At 42.2% G+C, this 24938-nt stretch overlaps 1 protein-coding gene across 1 annotated transcript in view; it reads right to left on the bottom strand.

The window, feature by feature from the left end:
* Nucleotides 1-24938, bottom strand: part of snrkb (SNF related kinase b) — a 113736-nt gene that overhangs the window by 24780 nt on the left and 64018 nt on the right. The window contains exon 3 of the mRNA XM_041192534.1: nucleotides 8919-9060. Coding sequence (XP_041048468.1) covers nucleotides 8919-9060 — 142 coding nt within the window. The remainder of the gene's footprint in view (nucleotides 1-8918; nucleotides 9061-24938) is intronic.

The raw sequence follows: 24938 nt of genomic DNA, 5'->3' as shown, positions 1-24938 counted from the left end.
TCAGTGCCACTGGTAAAAATAGCCTCCCTGCCCTGCTCCACAGAACTGCTTTAAACCTGATCATTGCCCTGGCACAGCTGCAGTAATGATTCAAGACCTCACACATGACAGATTCATGATCTGAATGTCGAAAGGCAGTCTGCGACGGACTTGCAGGACAGAAGATCAGATCTGGCATTTAGTCAGCCTGTCATGTGATTCAATTTAAAATCACATTCAGTGGGCTATCAGAAGGTACAAAAGCAGTTTGTGGTGAGCTGCAGGTCCTTTTCAAAGTGCTTTAAGCCCCTCAGATAGCAGCCTGTCAGATTAGTGCGAGTCAATTGCTGACTCAATCTCATGATCCAGGCTTTCAACTCAGCCTTCACGCTGTCTATTCATGTCAGTGGTAAAAGGCACCGTCTTCATGCTGAAATTATTTTAGTTAGCTGTCACTGTGAATCATATGGAATATTGTCTATTGGATAAGACATAAAACCCTGTCTGATCTCTCAGGTGGACATAAAAATGTGTATGGTGATATTTTGAAGAGGAGCAGAGGAGCTATCCCCATTGTCTTGGCCAATATTTATCCCTCAAAAAGGTCACCAAAAAAACATATTATCTGGTCGTGGTCACACTGTTGTTTGTGAGAGCTTACTATGCGCAAATTGGCCACCGCGTTTCCTACTTTACAACATCAACTACACTTAAAAAATACTTCATTGCTTGTAAAGCACTTAGGGACATCCAGAGATTGTGAAAGGCGCAATATAAATGCAGTTTTTCTTTTTTACCAACAGCTTTTCTTCCTCCACAGGATGCAAGTCAACGCCACAAAGCTAACTCACAACATGAGTCCCAACAGTTTACACTTCCAGTGACAATTTCTTCTCAACTCCACAGAGCACTGCAGCAAAACGTTTCCATCTATTCTGCAGCTATCAACACAGGAAGCCACTAAACAGTGGGTTTGTTCAGGAGCGACAGATTGCCCTTCTCCAAGTGTCTACATAATTCCTAATTGGCTACTGCTCAAAGCTATTTGCTGTCTTAAGCAAATTTAATTCATTCATGGGACCAGGGCTTCATTGGCTGGGCCTGCATTTATTGCCCTTCCCTAATTGCCCTTGAGAAAGTGGTGGTGAGCTGCCTTCTTGAACCACTGCAGTCCATATGCTGTAGGTACACCCACAGTGCTGTTCCAAGAAGGATATTCCAGGATTTTGACCCAGCGACAGTGAAGGAACAGCGATATAGTTCCAGGTCAGGATGGTGAGTGACTTGGATGGGAACTTGCAAGTGGTAATGTTCCCATGTGTCTGCTGCCTCTATCCTTCTAGACGGTAGCGGTCGGGTTTGGAAGGTATCTAAGGGGCCTTGGTGAGTTTCTGCAGTGCATCTTGTAGATGGTACACACTGCTGCTACTGTGTGTCAGTGATGGGGGGAGTCAATGTTTGTGGATGTGGTGCCAATCAAGTGGGCTGCTTTGTCCAGGATGATGTTGAGCTTCTTGAGTGTTGTAGGAGCTGCACTCATCCAGGCGAGTGGGGAGTATTCCATCACACCCCTGACTTGTGCCTTGTAGCTGGTGGAAAGGCTTTGGGGAGTCAGGAGGTGCGTTACTCACCACAAGATTCCTAGCCTCTGACCTGCTCTTGTAGCCACAATATTTATATGGCTAGCCCAGTTCAGTTTCTGGTCAATGGTAATCCCCAGAATGCTGATATGGGGGATTCAACGATGGTAATGCCATTGAGTGTCAATGGGTGATAATTAGATTTTCTCTTCTTGGAGATTGTCATTGCCTGGCACTTGTGTGGCATGTATGTTATTTGCCACTTGTCAGCCCAAGCCTGGATATTGTCCAGGTCTTGTTGCATTTAGACATGGACTGCTTCTGCATCTGAGGAGTCGCGAATGGTGTTGAACATTGTTCAATTATCGGTGAACATCCCCACTTCAGACGTAATGATGGTTCAGTGGGGAGAGAAGCTGCCTGGTGTAGTACTGAACTGGATGAACCAGGAATGTCCCAGGTTTGAGGCCCAGTCTATATCAGGTTAGCTGAGCTCAGTTACAACAGGGGAGCTACCATTGTCTGTCATTTCCCTGGTTAGGAATAGGAGTGGACAACAGGGAAAAAATAGGGATGAGTTTAGTGCTTGCTGCAAGGAATCCTGAGGGAAAGCATTCATAGGTTAATATTGAGCAAGGACAGTGGCGAGCTCAGGCATGATGCACAGTCGAATAATGTACCCGCACTTGCCACTGAGGCTTGGGTACAATGAATGACCGCTCAGATGAGACACAGGAGAGTAGCTGGCACCCATGGAACCGTACTCCAGGAAGGATCAGCACTTCAAGGAACGTAGTTACCTGTCAGTGACCCCATAGATGCCACCCAGCAAATTTCAGCCACAGGGATGCAGGAATTTAATGTGATGAATTGATTGGTATCCACAGATCAATCCACAGCTATTCTCCACATCTAGCAATCATTAGCTGGGTGAGGTCCAACCACAAACATATTGTGCCAGGTTTTTCTATTCTTTTCCTTTCTGTTAGAACTGGGTAACCTTCACTTGTTTTTCTGATGTATATTCCCTACCATGACCAGAAAACGGTTAGAAACACAGCAGGATGCTGTTTCATTTTCTCTGAAATTAGAGCTTCTCTCACAGTCAATTTCAGTCCCAATCCTCAGAGACCATTCCGCAACTCTATGATATGTGAATGGAGATCAGTCTTTTACAGTAAATAGCTGAGAGTTTCAATTCCCACACATAGTACTATCAACTCCTGACAGAAAAGCTGTTGTGTGAGCAATCAGACATTTATTGTCATCTGGCACTTCTGATCAGGTGACTCCATAAATAAATGGTGTTGGGTTGGGATTTTTGTAAGAATTGTTTAGTGCTGGCAGAGCACTTGGATTTCAAGAAAAATTGTAGGCTCACCATTTTATTACTCAATAACAAAAAAACCCCACACATTTTCTCCACTTATTTCTGTTCCATTTTCTAGATAAACAGGAGAGGAGGCTGATGTGATGGAACAGGCCTACTGCCATATCCTGCAACCAACCACTAGGGTGCGTCCTTGAGCCTGTGAGGACTTGTTTTCCTTCTGCATCAGATATTTCTATTCAGCTACAGCCCAGCTGAGATTAGGAAGTCCTTGTGGGGGTCCAGGATCTATTAAAAATATAACCATTTAAAATTGATTCCCCTTGCTCCACTCCCACCACCTTAAACCATTATTTTAAAGTTCTGAGAGATTGGGCAATGATGTATTTTTAGAACAAGACGTAAAACACTTGGAAGTAGTGGCTCAGAAATAAAATAAAGTGCATGTCATTTTTATAAAGCCATTAATTATTAAAGCTTCAAAGAACATAGCAAAACATCTATCACTTTCTCAGGGCTGAAACCGGTCACTTGATGCTAGGCCAATTAATCCAGCCATACGTTGGTCATCGATATGAAGTGAACACTTAGGGCACCCCCCCTCCCCCCCACTCCACCCCCATCACCCCCACACACCCCCCCCACCCCCCACCCCCTGCCCCAAGGTTTATAGTTGTTACCTTATTTCAAGTTTCACATAACGTTGGCTGAGATGCCTGGAACTCTGTTACTAAGGCAACCAAACTGTGGTTCACACCTCACAACTCTGTAGACTGTCAATCAGCGGAAATGCTTGCTCAGTACACACCGTTAGGTTAGCCCTCACACAGCCAACTTCCTCTGGTGTAGGAAGCTGAACACAAACAGGGAAATCGCCAACTTCAACTACACCACAGCCAGGAAGTATAGCAAAAGCAGCCACAGCCGGCACTATGCAGCACTGTACAAGGCAACTCCTTCGAAAGGAATGATGACAGGGAAAGAGCAGGGAAAAGTAGGAAAGTTAGCAGTAAATTTAGGCCCTCTTAGAGTCTTAATCAAGCTTTACTTTGCCACAGGTCTGAATTCTTGAACGTGGAAGAACAGAATCGATCATTAGGAAGATTTATGATCAGATTATTTTTCCCTCAGGTTGATAAATAGTGGTTTTCCTGCAAAGTGCTTTAGCTAGAACTAAGTCTCATCCTCTAAAGAAGAAAGGCTTGAATTTATATAGCACCTTTCATGACCACCAGATGTCTCAAAGTGCTTTACAGCCGATGTAGTATTATTGAAGTGTAGTCACTGTTATAATGTAGGAAATGTGGCAGCCAATTTGTGCACAGCAAACTCCCACAAACAGCAATGTGATAATTAGCAGATAATCTGTTTTAGTGACATTGATTGAGGTATTAGCCAGGACACCGGGGATAACGCCCCTGCCCTTCATCGAAATAGTGCCATGGGATCTTTTTCAACCAGCTAAGTGAGCAGACAGGACCTCAGTGTAACATCTCATCCAAAAGACAGCACCACCGACAATGCAGTTTTCCTTCAGCGCGGCAATGGAGTGTCAGCCCTGCTTTTTAACTCCTATTCAAATCAAACCTAATGTGTGGACAAACCTCCTGTCCAAGTATGGGATTGCTCAGGTTTCTGTCCCCAGCCCTCTTTTACTATCTGCCCAAAGTGAAGAGGGTTGAGAAGAATATTCTATCTGGTATGAGTAGGCTACCATGTCTCACTGTAGGAATCAGAAAGGGGGTCAGATTAGCACGGCTGCAACTGATGACAGAAGAAATATCAACAGGTGCTGTAAGGAAAAGGATCTGCAGACCTCACAGGCATGGTGCAACATTTGAGAAGCTTACTTCATACTCCAATTCCACGTTGAGTTTCAGTTCCATTGCGGATCATCTTTAATCCATACCGTACTATAAAACTAGATAGGGCTCAGTCACATCACCTCAACTTCAGAACACTCTGATATTTAGGACAATTTAACATCCAGACTAAGACTATCATTTTACAGTGAACTGAAGGGCCACTCTCTATTGCCCCCATTTACAGCAAACTGATTGGATTTCCAGGCCCTGTTGCACATGTACTCTCACAGGTCAGGCAGTGAGTGTTTAAAACATGTTACAATACCAATAACCAGCCGTGACTGCCACCGGCTGCTTCACTCTTAGAACACACCAGAGCAATTCAACCACCCTGGACTGTGATGCCAAGCAACCCAGATATGCTGCACTCTGGGATCTGATGGGGCATTCTATGAAATGTGAAAAGTCTACGGCTTTATCTGCCACATTCTGTTTTTGTTGCTCAAAGCAGCAGCTTAACAATTAGGAGAGAGAGAATTGGATATAGAGAGCTCAGAAGCCAGACATTACAGCAGTAATTCAGCACAAGTCCACCAAGACCCTAAAAAATCCTTGGGCCAGTTGAAGATTCGTTTTTTTGCCAACGTACGCACATCAGTGCAAACCTAGCAGCATGACTCAGGGTCTGTGATTGGTCTGTGGACCATATTTATTTAACATAAGAAGTGCATGATTGACACTAGGAGACACTGTTACACCACTTGAGCCAGGCACTCACTATGGTATAACTACAGTCCAGTGCAAACTAAGTTTATAAAGGGACATTGGACCAGCCGCAAATTTTCAATTTCTTTTTTCTGTTAGCAAACAGCTAATGCTGTGCTCTCCTAATATTAAACATTCATCTGCATTCGAAACAGTGCCATCGGTGGGCAATGGCACTGGAGCTACCAGTGCTACCTGTGGCACTCTGCTGTGTCAGATTGGTATCTGTCATATAACTGGACCTTTAATTCCCACTTTTTAAAAGTTCATTCTGCACTGATTGTGACTGCACTGGTCACTATCATTGAACTACTGCAAATCCATTCAGATTTGAACAGGTGGTCTGAAATTCTCCTTGAAAAGTCGAGTCAGAAATAGGTATAGAATCTTCTGATAGGCATACATTAACCTAGGGAGAAACAAGTATTTACATAGCGCCTTTCCATAAGTCGCAAATCACTTCATAATCAATTTATCACTGTTGTAACGTAGGAACCATGGCAGCCAATTTGCACGCAGCAAGCTCCTACATTGATGATCAGATAATCTGCTTTTCATGTGGAGTTGGCTGAGGAATAAATGTTGGCAAGATCCTTGGGAGAGCTTCCCTGCTCTCTTTCAAGTAGTGTGGTGGAATCCCCGACATCCACCTAAGAGGGCAGACTCAATGCCTCATCTGAAATATGGCACCTCTGACAGTACAGCACTCCCTCAGTGCTGCACTGGAATATCAGTTTAGATTATGTATTTAAGTCTCTAGAATGGGGCCTGAATACACAACCTTCTGAATCAGAGGTAGGAGTGCTACTACTGAATGAAAGCTGACACCTCATGAACATAAGCTCAAAAACATGCCACCACAGGTTGGAGACAGATCTCTAAATTTCCTAGACAGGCGAGGATTACCGTATGGTTTTGGGAGCAGGTTCGGAGATGGGGCAGAACGGAGGTGCGGGGAGGGCGAGAGAAGCTGAGTATTGTCAACCTGTGGGCTACCCTCACTGACACGCCTAATCAAGAATTAACCTCAATCATTGTTTCCTTATTTCAAAGCAGGCCTCGGCATGTGTAAAGGGGAGATAAAAAGGTAGATAAGCAATCACTGGATACACAGAGCTCCAGAAATCTCATGTACTGCAGCCAAGGAAGTAACTGCAGATGAAAATTTTAATGTACAACCGCACTTTAGATTTGCCTCTCCTTTTAAATGGTCAGGGGTGGCTCACTCAACCCACACATTATTCTAAACAATTGCCATGTTAAGTTATTTGAACTAACCTGTTAAAATTAGCAAGGATGAATGCACTCTGTGAAACAGCGAGTCATGGTTGCCATGGGAACAGTGCAAGAATGCTTCTGGACATTTACTAACTGTTTCTGAACACTCCAAACAGGCTGGGAGTAAGGCCGTGGAATCACATGGGCTTTGCAGCATCCCTAATAACCCCTCTTTAAAGAGTCTCCAGCCGGACATAATTGACAATATTAGGGCCTAATGCAGTTTAATGAGCTTCCACCATGTCAATGCCAAGTGTGTTGTAGACAGGGTTTATTCACCTCCCCCCCAATCCCCACATTATATTAGTTTTGTCTTACAATTCAACCGGACAGCTGGTTTCTATTATGTTATTTAAGGACTTTGACCCAGTCATGCACGGAGGGGAGGGCATGCGGAAAGGGTGGCGAGTCCACCAATCTTAAATGGGCACTGATGCCTGAATTCTACATGATGGGAGGTACCGTGAACCTGGTTTGTACACGATATAGAGTACACAATGTAACCATCAGAACACTAATGGTGGGTGTCTTGATAGCTTATGTCACATCACTACGCCTGATTTCCCTTGTGATGAGTCCTGAAGGAACAAACGTCAGACCTAATACAGCAAGCAGTGAAATAGCCATTAAGAAATGCCAGTCCTCTGAAGAAATATTTCAGAAAAAAAATAACACTTTCAGAAATTGGGGGAAAAAAAATCAATGTCTCCACTAACGGCAAGCATCAATTGGATCTTATACAGAATTTTGGTTCATCTTGGCCTAGCTAATTTTGAATCTGTTGCAAAAGCAAAAAAAATAGCAGAAATTGGAAGCTCCATCTATCTGTGTTGATGTTTCTAGCAGGTCAAGGACCTGGCGTTACCGAATCACTGAGTGGTGCAAAATGGCTTTGAACAATTTGACTCAGCACAGCCAATTCTGAAGAGGTCTCATCGATTCTAAGTAAGACTGGGAAAAAGCCAATACGAAGGAATCAGCAAAGGTGAAACGGACCAAGCAACGATATCAGGTTGCCAACTCTGGCTGGAAGAATTACTGGCGGCTTCATCACATGACTTCCCACCTCCAACGGCCCATGCAAACAAGCTTGTCCTTCATCTCCAATTACTAATTAACAAAATCAAAGTGAACAAAACACATTTTTCCATTGTCCTTTTGGTTTTCTTCCTGGGTCATTCACTCAGTGCCCAGGAGATTAATCCTTAGTTTCTGGACATTCCAGGACAATGTTGAAGGTTTGGCAATCCCATCACCACCATAATAGTAAGTAAACATAACAAAGCCTCTCGCAGCTTAGCACACATTTAAAAATACTCACCTGGGTTCACTATTTTATAACATTGTTTCACTGATAATGAATTAACTAAATACTTTTCCCAATTGAAAAGCAATATGCAATGGTGGGACTAGCATAAATCATCTTCAAATGCTTCATCAATTACTTTCTCTCCATCATTAGTTCAGAGTTAGGGGGGAGGGTGGTGGGGGGTTTGTTGATTATTGCAGCATTCAGTTCCATTTACAATTCCTCAGATGCTGAAGCAGTCCGTGCCCACAAGCAGCAAGACCTGCACAACATTCGGGCTTGGGCTGATTCGCGGCAAGTAACATTCGCGCCACACAAATGTCAGGTAATGACCACCTCCAACAAAAGACAATCTTGTCATCCCTCTCCTTGACGTTTGATGGCATTGCCATCTTGAATCCCCCACTATCAACATCCTGTGGGATACCATTGACCAGAAATTTAAATGGACCAGCTATATAAACACTACAAGGGCAGGACAAAGGTGAGGAATTCTGTGGTGAGTAACTCACCTCCAGCAGGAATCAGAGGAAGAGTCACTTTGGGTCGGGCAGCAGTCAGCAAGTGTCTCCAGTGGAAACCAAGAAGCAGGTCTCTGTCACATAAATGCAGCTAAAACAGTCTTCTGAGATGGACCAGCACATTGCATCCCCAGCATTTACTCCCAGGAGTGGTAGTACATGACTTAGGGGAAAGATCTAAGACAAAGGCAGTGCAGCTTCCAGGCACAGGGATTAGAATGGTTATTTGGGCATTACCATCCCTCCCTGGGGAAGTTGCCATTCAATGGCATGACAAGAGACCATGGTAAAGCAACAACAGTAAACAGAGAAAACATTGAATGCGCAATCCCAGAGGAGCACAGTACTTACTTCCTGCAGTCAGCAGAGATGTGCTGTGGGACTGTGTAGCGACAGTCCATGATCATGGTGAGAGTCTCGCTATCATTAACCTCGTGGAAAGGTGGGTATCCACACACCAGCATATAGAGGATCACTCCCAGGCTCCAGATATCTAGGGCAGAGCAAAGGTGACAGTCACATTTACAATCCTGTTTGTTAAAGCTGCATAAATTCCAAACATCTTTCTGCAGATATTTTGATTTTATTTATTGTTATGCTGAATTAAATGCTTGCTTATGTCCTAAATGACCAATGATTCCCTGTCACACCTCACGCCTGCTTTAATAATTTGCCAATAAGAAACACTTTGTGGACTATTAATTTTGCAGTGTGTTTACAGTGCACAGACTGTCTAAGGCATTCTGGCTCACAACAGATTCTGCCTGTGATTGTGTTTCTTTCTGGCTTTACTGAATCTAATCTGTGCCTGCATTACTAAAAGAGGAACTTGCAGCAAAACAGTCAAAGCTGACTAATCTGTTTGCGGCCTGACACAGCTCGTCAAAGGATGTTCTTATAAGGTGAGGCATCCGGTCAGAACTAACGGCCAAGACAGGCCCTTTATAGTGTCGATTTGCGGAGAATCACAGGTGCAGGGCCCGGAATAGGCAGCAATTTGCTTGGACCCTTCAGTGTAAGAGGCCCAGGTGATCTTAACATTGCCCGTAACAGTTTCCCTCTCATTAAAAGCAACTTTTTGTCCTGGGGATGTTTCTATGTGGCAGGCCAGAAAGCAAGCTGATTATAAAAATTAGGTACATTCTTAAAAACACTTTAGGTGAGCAGCTGTTCAACTGGTAAATTGCCAATTACTGTGTAGTAGCTAACCAAAAGTAAATGCCATGGAATGCTGTGTAGTAAATAATCCTGAAATCTACTGGAAAAGTGATCTGCTGGCATCCTCAGTGGTTATATCAGAAAAAATGATAATGCTTCTTTGTGAGTCAGGTGAACCAATTCATGCACAATGCAGAACATGGCTATCCCACAGTGGTACAGCCCAGTGAAGGCACATTTTAATTTTAATTCACAAATCAGCAAAAAAAGAAACTAATAACAACATAACAGGACAGGATAAAAGATAGCAACCCAGCGCCAGGGTTACACAATCTTTACAAACTAACAAAAACTTATTTGTCCCAGATTCATTGCCTGCAGAGAAACTCTGGTGTTCCACAAGTTATGAAGGTAGAATTATTTGAATACTGAGCACCGGACAAGAACTGAGTCCACGACTTTATGCCCACCATCCCTCAGCCTTTGAAGTGCCAAAGATAGCCATCTTAAGGGATGCAGTATTTAGAATGCAGGTATTGCCCCATGTGATTTCATTAAAATATAAGAATCTGAGAGGATTTAGCAGGGTAGACACAGAGGTCATATCTTCTGACTGGGAAATCTAGAACATGGGCACAATCTCAGGATAAGGGGCCAATCACTTAGGACTGAGATGAGGCAACATTTCTTCGCTCAAGGGGTTGTGAATCTTTGGAATTCTCTACTCCACAGATGTTCCACCATTGAACATATTCAAGGCTGTTGAACTCTAAGTGAGTCAAGGGATGGGGATCAAGGGGAATTGAGGTGGAAGATTAACCACGATGTTATTCAATGATGGAGCAGGCTCAGGGGGGTGGATTTCTCACTCCTGTTATTTCTCATGGTCTTATGTTAACCTAATTGACTCCTGAGATTTCCAAATGATGGACAAATAGAGGGGAAGGGTTATTTTGGACAGGGAGTTAATGAATGACCATAATGGATTCAGATTTCAATCCCTCTTCATTAGTTTGACCATAAGAGAGATATAAAAAGTATGTAACCACTGCCAGATATCTATTTAAACAGAACATTCTGGAAATACACAGCAGGCCCTTCAGCATCCTTAAAGAGAGAAGATGGGTTTCAGGTATGGAGTCCCACTTCTTCTGACAGATTCCACAATTCAAATGTTTCTCTCTACGAATTTGCAGCAACTACTTCTGAATTCCAGGCTCACAGCCTTGCTTCCCAGATATTTATCATTTTATTCTGGTTTGCAAGCCTAGAAATAGCAGCATCTATTTCATAACATCCGTCAGTAACTGTCAAAACGAGGAGACACCAAATGATATATTCACTCACCCAGAACCAACAATACTTCACTGGATTAAATAAAAATATAGATGTCCCAGAAAACTATTTACTAACGTAATTGGAAGGAGATAACTTAGGAAATGAACTTTTGCTGCTGTTGCCTATTGCTGCCTTGTTGCTAAGCAACACCTGGTGGCTTCCTTTGCCACGTATCCTGTCTATTGTTGATGCAGTGACAGGAAAGATTGTCCTGGAGCCAGAAAACAAACATGGGCACACAGACAGACAGCAACACATGCACAAGGGCACGCACATTCGTGCTCACATGCATGTACAAGTTAACTGTAAGCATTTTATCGGGTTCAGTCTCATGACAAAGTTAATCAGTTCCTAAAGCTTTATGTTTCTGCTTTAATGTGCAACATGTTACTCATCAAATCTAGAAGCCCATCCGACTCTACAATGTTCCTGTATCTTATACTTTTATTTAAGAGATATAAATAGCAAAGAATGGAATGAATTTTTGTTGCCCTAGTAATCTTTTTTAAAACAAAATGCCCCTCAGATGTTAAAAGAGATTTAGCTTTTTTGCAAAATAATAGAAGCAAATATTTGTTCCTTCTTAATTCTTAAAAAAAGCTTTGAGCAGTTAGGATCCTAAAATTCTACAAGTACAGTTGATGGTGCAGTATCGAAGTATAAGATAGTCTGGAATGAGCTTGGACCCCTCAATTTGTCACATAGCATTCACACCATGCAATCTCACCAAACTATTTACCCAGTTAGGTCACAGTGCACAGGTGAAGCACCCAATAGAAAACCATAATGGTGATGTGAGAGGAAAGTATATCAAATGTGCATAGGTAGGGGAGGGTTAGGTGGTGTGCATGTGTATACTTGTGGGAAGGATTGAGTGTACACATCTGGATGCTGAAAGGGTTGGATGTACAAGTATGTATGGATGTGGGGGAGAGGTTGGATGTACATGGATGCATAGATATGGGAAAGGATTGAGTATACATGGAGGATTGGCTGTACATGGACGTACGGAGGATTGGCTGTACATGGACATACGGAGGATTGGCTGGACATGGACATATGGAGCATTGGGTATACATGAACGTATGGACATGCAGAGGGTTATTAACATACATATATTTCTGTTAACAAAGAGTGGCTGTTCCCATGTGAAAGGTTTTCTGTGTGATATATATGTATTTAAGGGAAAGGGTGCATGGACACATGGATGAAGTGACGACAAACCTCACCATTATCAGACACCACTAAGATACAGCCTTAGTGTAGAGGCAGCTCCAACACTTTTACTGTGTCACTGAAACTTCAACTCAAAACCATATTCAAAACAGAACTGACTAGAGCTGTGATCTTTAGAAGACTATTGATTGCTTACATTGAACAGTGCCACAGAGAGAGAAAGACTTGAGCTTTCAACAATTTTAGCTTGATGTCTGTCATGGGAAAATTGTTAACATCGATCATTAAGGGGGTTATAGCTGGGCACTTAGAAAAACTCAAGGTAATCAGACGAATCAGCATAGTTTTGTGAAAGGGAAATCATGTTTAACCAATTTATTGGAGTTTTTTGAAGGAGTAGCATGTGCTGTGGATAGAGGGGAGATTGTAGATGTACTGTACTTGGATTTCCAGAAGGCATTTGATAAGGTGCCACATCAAAGGTTATTACAGAAAATAAAAGCTCATAGTGTAGGGGGTAACATATTAGCACAGGTAGAAGATTGGCTGGCTGGCAGAAAACAGAGAATATGCATAAATGGGTCTTTTTCTGATTGGCAGGATGTGATGAGTGGAGTTCCCCAGGGGTCTGTGTTCGAGCCTTAACTTTTTAAAATTTACATCAATGACTTAGTTGAGGGGAGAGATGGCATGGTAGCTAAATTTGCAGATGACAAAAAGATAGGTAATAAAGTATGTTGTGAAGAGGACATGCGGAGGTTGCAGATGGGTATAGATAATATGAGTGAGTGGGCAAAACTCTGGCAAATGGAGTGTAGTGTGAGAAAATTTGAAGTTGTTCACTTTGGCAGGAAAAATAAAAAAAATAGAGTATTACCTAAATGGAGAACGATTGCAGAATTCTGAGGTGCAAAGGGATCTAGATGTTCTGGTATGAGTCACAAAAAGTTAGTATGCAGCTACAGCAAATAATTAAGAATGCTAATAGAATGCTATCCTTTATTACGAGAGGAATTGAATATGAAAGTAAAGATGTTATGCTTCAGTTATACAGGGCACTGGTGAGACCACACCTCGAATACTATGTTCAGTTTTGGTCTCTTTATTAAGGGAAGGATGTAAATGCATTGGAGGCGGTTCAGAGGAGGTTTACTAGATTGATACCTGGAATGAACGGTTTGTCTTATGAGGAAAAGTTAGACAGATTGGGCTTGTTTCCACTGGAGTTTAGAAGAGTGAGGGGTGACACGATTGAAGTATATAAGGTCTTGAACGGTCATGACAAGGTGGACATGTAAATGATGTTTCCTCCTGTGGGTGAGTCCTGAGCTAGGGGGCACTGTTTTAAAATTAGGGGTTGCCCTCTTAGGACAGAGATGAAGAGACGTTTTTTCTCTCAGAGCGTTGTCCGACTTTGGAACTCTCTGCCTCAGAAGGCAGTGGAGGAGGTATCACTGAATATTTTTAAGGCATAGCTAGACAAATTCTTGTTAGGCAAGGAAATCAAAGATTATTGGGGGTAGATGGGAATGTGGAATTCAAGACACAATTAGATCAGCCATGATCTTTCTGAATGGCAGAGCAGGCTCAAAGGGCTGAATGGCCTACTCCTGCTCCCATTTCTTATGTTCTTGTTTAATTCTTTACTTTGATAATACTTTATGGAAGAAATGAAAACGGCTGACCCTACTGCTCATTAATTATTAAAAGTGTATCAAATATTTAGATATTGTGCAGTTATGTTCTACTGAAACGATAGGATTGTTATTGATTTGTTACATGCCAATTTTAGTCAGCGATAAAAGCTCTATGATTAATGTAATACTGGTGGTGGTCCAGGCTATCAGATTACTCTGCAGTCGTTCTCCACTGCTCAGGCTGTTTTGCAAAGGCTCCATTAGAGAATCCTTGGAAGGCTGGTGCGGCACACAGAGCTTCTGAAGGCTCTGCCAACAGTCTCTGACTAACCTGAAACTGGAACCCTCAAGAGATTTTGCTTCATGTGAGAACAGCTCTCTCTTGCTAAGTGCATCACATATGTTAAAAAAGATCCTTCAAAACCGACAGCCCTTAATATCTGCCCACTTGCTCCCCTGGGTGCCTGGAAAGTGAGTCGGATTACAAATCCAGTACTAGCTCTGCAGCTTTCAAAATAATCCATCGTCCAAGAGGAAATCTGTGTCAGAAAATGTGAAGGTGGCCCCATTTTGGAATAGCATTCAAAGCAGAGAACAGTACTCATTTGGTTATTCATTTTTGGCGCCTTGTCTGCTTTCTTCATCCAGGGTTGTCCCAACTGCAACTCCAATCTCGCAGAGTCTGCCCTCAGTTTTATGAGCGTACAAACACGCAAGTGAGGCCACTCAGCCCCTTGAGCCTGCTCTGATATTCAAATAAAATCATGGCTGATCTGTTTGTGGCCTCGATGCCACTATCCTGCCTACCCCAATACCGTTTGATTGTCTCGTCAGTCAAGAATCTATCTAGCTCTGCCTGAAAAATACTCAATGACCCTGCCTCTATCACTCTTTGCACAGGAAAGGAGCTCCACAGACTTGCTTATTACTGGCTGCTTCTGCTGGTTGGAATTTTGTGGGCTTGAAGATTCAGAACGGGCTGTTGTCACACTGCACCAATCCGAGCAGCCCATTTCAGAGCAGCAGCAAGAAATGTTCCCAGGAAAGGTTGACTGCAAAGGTTACAGGAAACATCTGACTAATGATCTCAAAGCACTGAATTAGAAATATTACCATGTTGGAACAAAGTTTTGGCTGCGTGAGAAATATTTTATTCTGCCAAGCTTTACTTGCTCTGTTTGCACTTGCATGTAATCAGGCATCTGGCCACTGCAAAGGGGCAGTATAGATGTACAGGACAAGTTATCTCAGAGCTTCCTCCCATTCCCACGTCTGTGGATGAATTGTTGTCTCACCTTTCCACTCAGCCCTCTCCTTGTAGATCATTCCTCTCTCTCTCCCTTTCCCTGTAATGTAATCCTTTTTCTCCTTGTACAGCATACCTCTTTCCCTCTTCCTGTAGCATATTCCTCTCTCTCTCACTCCCTCTTCTTGTAATTTAATCTTTCACATAGATAACAATTACAGTAAAATACATGTCTGGTCTAAGATGTGCAAGATGACACATAAGCTTAGACAGACACTTGTCTTCTCGGATAATAGTCACCTGGTCAAGATACTGAGAGTGGCCGGCAGAACCACAATAGAGGTAGGAAGAAAAATGGAGGGAGTTACTTTAACAAGTAAATACATTGTTTAGTGATTCCTAATTGTGCTGGTGAGATCTAGTGATAACACATGAATACACCACCAAAGAGATTTAGGCAGGTTGGTTGAGTGGGCAAGAATATGGCAGATGGAATAAAATGTGACAAAGTGTGAAGTTATCCACAGTGGTAGGAAAAAATTTTAAAAACAGACTATTTTTTGAGTGATGAGAGACTGAAAGTGGTCCGAGGGACTTGGATGTTCTAGTGCATGACTCACAGAAAGTTAATATGAAGGCACAGCAAGCATTTACGAAGACAAATGGTATGTTAGCTTGCATTACATAGGGATTAGAGCACAAGAGAAAATTTTACTACAATTGTACAGGGCATTAATGAGGTATACCCGGAGTACTGTGTACAGTTTTGATCCCCTTACCTAAGGAAGGACATATTTCCCCCAGAAGCAGTGCAATGAAAGATCCCAAAACCGGTTCCTAGGATGAGGGGTTTGTCTTGTGAGGAGGGATTGAGTAGAATAGGTCCATTTCCCTGTAGTTTAGAAGAGTGAAAGATGGTCTAATTGAAACATATAAAATTATTAAGAGCTTGACAGGGCAGATGATGAGAAAATGTTTCCCCTGGTTGGGGAGTCTCGAATACGGGGTCAACCATTTAGGATTGAGATGAGGAGAAATTTCTTCACTCAAAAGGTTAGAATTCTTTGGAATTTTCTACCTCAGAGAGCTGTGGTTGTTCAGTCATTCAGCATTTTTGAGACAATGATCGATAGGTTTTTGGATACTAAGAGAATTAAGGGATATGAGGTAGTTTTGGAAAGTGGAGATACATGAGCTTATTGAATGGTGGATCAGGCTTGAAGGGACAAATGGCCTACTCTGGCTCTTATTTCTTATGTTCTCACATGTATTCCCATAAATTCCCTATGGACTGTTGAACTTTTTTTTTAAGTAAACAAAATGGTGATTGATGGAGTTGGAAGACTGCAGAAACTTGCTTTGTAAAGCCTCCGAGTGGCAAAACCTACAACAACATCATGTCATGAAACAGGATATGGTCATGTGATTATGGCCTGAATTTTTTGGATGGTGGGGTTAAGGTCCTCAATTGGGGCAAGGACAGGCTTCCCGTCCGAGACCTTGTCTGCCCCAGCGTAAAATCGCTGTGTAGGTAGCGTGGGCAGGAACCCAGAGGGAATCCGTCCCTACCATTTCACGCTCCCCCCCACCCCGCCTAAAAAGCGGGGAGCGTAAAATTCTGGCCTATGTTACTGGACTATTAATTCAGATGACTGAAGAGCTTGCTGGGTCATTTCAGAGGGCAGTTCAAATCCCACCATGGGAGATGGAGAATTTAAATTCAATTAATTAGTAAACCTGCAATAAAAGAACTAACACCAGTACTGGTGACCATAAAACTACTGGATTATTGTAAAACATGTCTGGTTCCTAATGTCTTTCAAGTGAAGGAAAGCTGCCATCTTGATCCAGTCTAATCTACATGTGGTTCCAGGTCCACAGCAATGCGGTTGATCCTTAACTGCCCTCTAAATGGCCTAGCAAACCACTTGGTTGTATTCAGAAAGGCAGTTCACCACCTTCTCAAGGGCAATTAGGGATGGGCAATAAAATGCTGGCACTGCCAACGACCGCCACATCCAGTGAAAGAATATTAAAAATAAAATGACGGTTGAAATAGCAAAACGGAGTAGGAAATGTTGACATAACAGTTTATGATGGTAACCAGTGATACAAGTGCGTGACAGGCTTTAGGCAACAGAAATCAAAGATCTGTGGACAGGAAGTGCATGCCCTAAGCAAGGTTAATTTTAATAATATAAAGCAGTTGAGTCTCCTAAATGCTTTCCAAAGTCCTACAGGATTGTTAACCATCCATTGAATAAATGGGGAGGTTCAACGTTACTCCTAGCGGCTCATTCATGAATGAGATTGCTCTCTTTTCCCTCACCTCAAGCAAAAATTAACCTCTGTTTGACAGATTAGATTAAACCATGGATCAGAATAGGAATAAAATCCAGAACTGCAGCAATCTGTAGTAGTACCAAATGATTTCCGTTATAGCCAATGATTAATTTGATGCATTGTAAAGTTGGGGGCTGGGGTACTTCCCTTCCCTTTGTATTCCATATGCATATTTTTATTTCATAGCTCAAAAACTCTAATTACATTAAACATTAAAATTAAATTCCCAAACCAGTGCTATGGCAACTTCCTCTCTAAGGCTTCAGGAAATTCCCTCTTCTGCATTTCTCACTTTGAACAGAAAGCCTACATAGCTTGGAAAACATTCACTGTCTCCATGCTGGGGATATCTGCAACAAAAAAAAATTTTTCCTTCTGGGGAATATCGCTAAGTAATTCATCTGAAGTAAAACAACAAAAAGAGTTCACTTTTTCTGAACTTGCAATAATCTCAAATGGAAAATAAAATGCATTGTCCCATTGTGCTGTTTTAGTGCTGATTTGCCCCTGTTATCTAAAAGATCCAAAGAGCTGAGCCATTCCCCAGTCTCTTAAGGTGCTTTCATTCTTTGCCACAGAATGGCCCAGGTCCAGTTTCAAATCCATTATTCCCACGATCTGACTCAATGAAAATCTTACTCCTTTACAATCCTTTTTGTTACTGGATGAGTACTCCAGAGGCTTGATCCAGAAATAGGGGTTCAAGTCCCATCACAAAAACAGCAGAATTTAAATTCAATTCACGAAATAAAGCCTGAAAAAAAAAACTGGTCTTTGTCATAGTGACCAAAGTCAAGGTCCTGCTATTTACTTAGAGCCAGGAAGAAAGTGGGGGTGCGGAGACTTTAATGACAGCAATCTCGGCTGTAAGGGTTTCCTCCTGGATGTCCTACAGAAAATAATTAAATCGCAGGACATCTTTTAAATGTTTTCAATAGGTTACCCGTCTGACAGTTTGATGAGCTAACTGCCTGTCGTGCAGTAAAGTGGCTGGGGGGCAGATGTCAGGCAGGTCTGACAACTGTGGAGTTTTGAGGGACGGGGAGGAGTGGTAGGGGGCATGGGAGGGCAGTAAAAAGCAAATTGGATATTTGCCAAGGAGGGTCAGACAGACGTCACAGCAGGGAGAGGTTAGCCAACTGCAGGGCTCCAATCCTCTGTTGGTAAGCTTGTTGGGCCTGGATTGATTGTTCTGACTCTCCTGGTCCACAGGCAGTGCTGCAAAAGGCATTTAACTTACCCTGTTGCCTACTGAAATCTCCAGCCTCCATGCATTGGAATTAAAAATCCAACTAAAATGGAGGCACGATTTCTGTGACTCCAGAGAGAGGATTCATTGCCATCCCTGCCTGTCTCTGTTAAAACCAGAATTGCAGATTGGAGGCAGGTTGGGGAGTTTGAAAATGTTCCCCATCCCATCCATTCCCAACCCACCCATCCTAGGGTTCAAACTCCCCCACCCCCCAAGTGTCTGCAGCTAAAAACATAACAGCAAGAGCAAGTGTTGCAATTAAGCTTCACTAGTTTCTTTTTCTAGCTCTTTCTTTCACAGTACTTCAAAGCTGTAGAAGTCCTCCTTAAAAACCAAGACTAATCACCTCTTCAAATTTGAAATCAACAACAATAGAAATCAGCTAAAATAAAAGCAAAATACTGCAGATACTGGAAATCTGAAATACAAACAAAAATAGCTGGAAAAGCTCAGCAGGTCTGACAGCATCTGTGGAGAGGAAGACAGAGCTAACATTTCGAGCAAGCTCCCACAAACAGCAATGTGATATTGACTAGATAATCTATTTTAGTGATGCTGATTTTCTATTAATGGGCAACTGATGTGCAAACCCAGCTTCACACCCTGGTGACCAGCTGAAAATCCACCGCAATCTCTCGATAATACTCAGTCCTACTCCAATATAAACATCAATCCAACTCCTTCTTAAATAAACCCTGAAACAACAACTTTATGCATCAGTTCTGTTCATGGTTGAGGGTGTGTTAGGTGTGACTAAGCGCAAACACTCTCGTCTCTGATGGAGAAGGTTGTGGATTCAATGCTGTATGAAAGGTGCGCTGCACTGTTGAAGATGCCATTTTGCGAATGAGACATTAAACTACAATCCCACCTGCCCTCTCTAGCAGACATAAAGATCATGTGGTACTATTTTGAAGATGAGCAGGGAAGTTAGCCCCAGTGTCATGGCCAATATTTACCCTTCTATCAGCATCATTAAAATAGATTATCTGGTCATTATCACATTGCTGTTTGTGGGAGCTTGCTGTGTGCAAATTGGCTGCTGCGTTTCCCACGTTATAATATTGGCTACACTTCAGCAAACATACTACACTGATTGTAAAGCACTCTAGGATGTTCCTAAGTTTGTTAAAGGTACTGCATAAATGCAAGTTTTTTCTTTCCTTATGATATCCAATGGGTTTCAAACCAATCTCAGCCATAGAGGTTAGGTTGGTAGTTCAAATCTTATTTAAATAAAAGCTCAATTCCATGAGGGTCGTCATTAGTTGTAATTTCTAAGAAGGAAAACATATAAGATGCTCTGTATGTTAATGTGTTCGACATGCATCATTTCAAACCTAGTCCCAAAATAACACTTTAGCTATTAGAATGAAGTGGAAACTGCTCACTCAAGGGTCCATTGGATGGAAAAATAATTTTCCACAACCAAACTGGAAAGGTTGAATGTTCTGTACGTGGCCACACAACCAATCTTCCCAATGAAAAGATCGATACAAGTAAAGCCCTTAATCACAACATACTGCCCTGGGAACTGACAGATTGTTCTGACCAAAACTGAGGACCCTTTGCATTTTAATCTGAACCATTTAACACATCTTGCTTCATGCTTCTTTCTGCCATACGTCTGTCATTCTGCCTGGTGGCGCCAAGACATCTGCCAGCTATTCACTTATCTCACGGAGGCTTGCGTGTGACTGGACTATCTAACTCCCCACCCCACTTTGCTGGAATGAGAGTGTGGTGCAGCTAGATAAATATCATGAAGAGAGCTTTGGTTTCCATTCACATAATCCACTCTTTTCCAGCATTCAGAAACTAAAAGGCTGTTTAAATAGGAAACAGATGGTGCATATACACACACATACACACAGAGACTCTAAATAGTAGCCACTGTGGAGAAAATGTCACAGTTTAGCCACTGAAACAGGGAAAATATGTAATACATGAAACTAATCTGCTCAAACTAGTGGGATATCAGGTCCAAGAACTGATTTTATATCATATCCTTCATTAGTTTTTCTCTTTTTTCTACATTTCCTTTTATGTATTTCACTCAAATCTCATTCTCCAGCTGAAAGAATTCATGGACACATTCCAAAGTTTTGGTCCTTGGCACAGTTCCCTGTGCGCTGCATTCCTCTTAACTGTGTTGTAACCAATTTTCAGCAATTTCTCTACACATTCGTCTGTACTGCACATTTTGAGTGGGTAAGAAACTCACTTTAACAACACTCATTTTAAGCAGAGAACTGGCCTTTTTAAAAACTGCCCATGGAACTGTAAACAGAGTCTTGAGGCAAATGTTCCAAACCACATCTAGCTTTTCAAAGTATCAGAGTACAAGGAATGTAAGTGTTATATTCCACCCTTCTCTCCAACTAAAGCTCCCCACTAGAATAGCTGGAATATAGTTACTGCCAGGGATCACATACATCCCCAACAAGATCGCCAGCGGGGGTGGGTGGGGGGTGGGGGGTGGGTGTGAGGGCAGGGGGCGGGGGTGTTGGTGTTGGTGCTGGTGGTGGTGGTGGAAGGGTGGAGTTCAAATATTAATTATTTTCTCCACACTAGCATTAGATTTGCAAGAATCAGCATCTCCTCACGCACCCAATAGATTTCTGATGATATGTTTCTTTAATCCTTCTCAAGTGCACCAATGACCCAGGAAATTGGATGCACATTCCCTAATCCTTGATCCTTGGAAATCAGCTACATGCCCAACCTGTCGGTCAAGGGAAGTGGATACTTACCAGCAAAACCTCCACTGATTAAATGCATTAAGTAATATGGTATTAAATGCATTAAGTAATATGGTAAATCAGCTGTCAGCAAGTCTCAACTCCAGCAGTTACGGGTCGTATTTGATGAGCAGAGGTTGACTTGTCATTCTCACGCTGGGCTAGAAACACAAAATGTTACTGCCTCTGGAAGTGCAGAGGTTGCCCCATCCCACCTCCCCAGCTCTAGAGGACTGCGCTTCTCCTGCCGTTTCTGAAGTCATTCAATGTGAATGCTAACCTGCCCCAGTCACAGGCAGTCTGAGCAATCAGCCCTTCCACACAGACCAGCATGCAAAATTTCCATCACTCACTGACCCCCTCGGACTCTCCGAGGTAAAGTCTGATGAAGAGCCACATTCAAGCCTAGAAACAAGCACACACAAACAAAACTTGTACATGTACAAAGGAGCACAACCATGTGGGACAGGCTAGATGGACCAGTAGGTCTTTTCCTATCTATCATTTTCATCTTATGGTACACACAATGATTTGTCTATTGATATCAGTGCTGTGAACTCCACAACAAGCTACTTTTACATGAAGTGGCTCTGTAACACACATGCAGCAACAGATGGGAACATTTGCCCTGGTTTTCTACAAATAGCAAAACTATGCACACGTTCTTTTTTAATAATTTAGATACATAAGGTTCAGAGCCAATCTTCCATGTACCCTTCTCCCACCTCTTGGGTTAATAGTAGTGTTTTGGTGCAATAACAGTGGCCAAAATGCCAAGGTAGTTTATGCCTCAGTTCTGCCATTTATTAGAGGACATCACATAAATACAAATTACTGCACATGGGGCCAAACAAAGAGCTCAGTGAAAATATTTAAATCCAATCAGTTCCTTGCATCAGTCAGTAACACGCAGTCAAACCCAATTCCAATGAGCCAGTTGTCACGAAGAGCAGCAAAAGTCTTCCTGTGTTAGAACAGGGGTTTCTATCTGTAGCAGCGAGTCAATCAGTTCAGACCGTGGGTGTGCATGAGAAATGTAAAGCTGGCACCAAGCCCAGGAACAGCAGCATCCGGTCTCCATGGGTTTGCCAATTAGCTACAACATTCAACTTCAAATAATGCAGTAAAATAAAAAAAATTATTTACCAGCGCTGGCTGCAGAATTATTTTTTAAAAAAAACCTTTGCCCTATTTAGTGTGGAAATGTTGCCAAGTGATAAATTTTTAAAACCACATGAACTGGATCACCTGTTCACTTTGAGAACTGAAGCTGATAATAAGGAGCAAAACTTTTTGAGGTACACAGGCCCTACTCCGCTGCTGAAACCTGGACGGCAAAAGATGGAGAAATGGAATTTTACTTTGTAAAGCAGCTTGTTGATCATTTTGTGCTTTTTATGCACAACGCATGTACTGAAATCATTTGGGATGTGCAGATCAGCATTCATTCCCCTACCAGCATTTAATAAAACAAATTATTTAGCTATTATTACAATGATGCTTGTTGATGTCTCCTGTGCAGAATTCTGGCTACCTCGTTTCTTACATTACAACAGCGAGCGACTACAGGTCAAAAATACTTCATTGGCTGTAAAGCACTTTGAAACATCCTGAGGTTGTGAAAGGAGCTAAATAAATGCAAGTCTTTCCTTTCATGTTATGTCCCATAACGGCTGCGTCAAAGTTATGCATTTCCAGATGAAACTGAGACAATTACTCGGTGGAACTCTGCATAATTTTATTACTAAAGAAATTCTCAGCACCATATTTGCAATGTTACAGCAGTTACTTACTTTGGATCAGCCACCTGCTACCATTGCACTGTAAACATCAGGGAGCTGAAACTACAACCCCCTTCATTCAGTTGTTTATTGCACTTAAGGCTCGACACCTCACAAGAGTTTTCACAGCCCAAGTTTGCAAGATGCAATGTGTGCCCACCTGGATCTGCTCCAAATTGGCATCAGGTCCAAACTGACTCATCCTAAAAAAAATGTCCTGTTCTACTACGATAGCTCCATAGACAGACTCACATTAGTATGACAAATATTGAAGCATTTTTGAGAGGAAGGAGAAATCCCATCTGAGGAAATGGTTTTCTCCATGATTCCCTCTAGTTCTCTTCTCATCATTTCAGCTTTTATTTACTTCTGATCCAATGCCATTCCATCAATTTTTTTGCCACAGGAGCAAAATGAAGAGCCAAAAACCTGAACGAATCTGAGCCCTCATCCTTGATCTTCAACACACTTTAAAGATCTTCACTGATTAACTTCACAGTAAGATGCAGCACCTGCGATTAACAGTCATTTTGATGGAGTTACATAATGTGAAATAAACCTTTAATAATATCAAATTGCACAAGAATAATCAAAGATTTTGCAGATCAGGCGATTATTCATGCTGGTACAGCTGGAAATCCTAGGTTCCAATTATTCCAACTGGAATAATGATGGATGCCAATGCCAAGTCTAGTTCAAACTTCCAATTCTGAGTCCCAGTGGGTCATTTCCAGTCACCTCATTTCCAATACTGCGTATTAGCATTTCCAGAAAAAAAACAAATTTGAATGCAGAAATGTCTAATGATTTTGTTGATGAATGCACAAATGGCCATTTACTCATAGCAGCCTGTGTATCTTTCAATCAACACTGCTTTCACATTATCTCCTAATGATAATTACTCTTAACCCATCGGGTGGTCAAAAGATTTTACTGTTTGCTGCCAACACCATCTGGAGAAATGACACTCATCAAATTCCAAAAAAAGCCTTCTTTGTTGTCATTATTACATCTTGATTTGCATGCACTGAATGACCATGTAAAAAGTCCGAATTTTATTGATTTGGGGGGCAGTGTTGCATATGGCTGGAACTCACAGCTGCCACTCTGCTGCTGGATTCCTCTGCGATTTATACAAGGTAGCTGTATCACTGCCAAATTCCCTCCAACCACCATCAGCTTCTGCCTAAGCCCTTTGCTGTTTGAGTTATTGACATCCCCTAGCTACTGTTGACATCTTCTTTCCTTCAAACTAAACCAAACCCAATTTGGGAAATGTCATCCCCAATATTTAGGAGATGATGTCAATCTATTCCAGTGTGCCTCTGTGGATTACTGCATACACCATATTTTAAGAGCCAACAAGATTTTTAGCCGACATTTTGTTGTAGGGGATGAACTGTTCTTTATTTATTTGGAAATCTGAGTGATGGACAAAGGCTCATGGTACTGGAGAGTAAAAGGTCAAAAGGAGGGAAGACAAAGTAAATCAGAAAGAAGTGGTTAGATTACATCAAATTTGGGTTTCACAAGCCTGTAGGATGGAAAGGAAAACAAGAAGAGAAAGGGTTCCGCAATTTAAGGAGTACTCGCTAGAGGAGTAAACACTGTGGAGCGTTGTGATTTCAACACAGCAAGGATACTGGAAGATGGAAGAGTGCACAGGACCTTACTTTGAAGAAGAAAAGCACACATTGCG

Source organism: Carcharodon carcharias, chromosome 7 (genome assembly GCF_017639515.1).
Source record: "Carcharodon carcharias isolate sCarCar2 chromosome 7, sCarCar2.pri, whole genome shotgun sequence".
NCBI classification, from domain to species: domain Eukaryota; kingdom Metazoa; phylum Chordata; class Chondrichthyes; order Lamniformes; family Lamnidae; genus Carcharodon; species Carcharodon carcharias.
The sequence above is the reverse complement of the archived record's forward strand: the minus strand, read 5'-3'. Positions and strand labels throughout refer to the sequence as shown.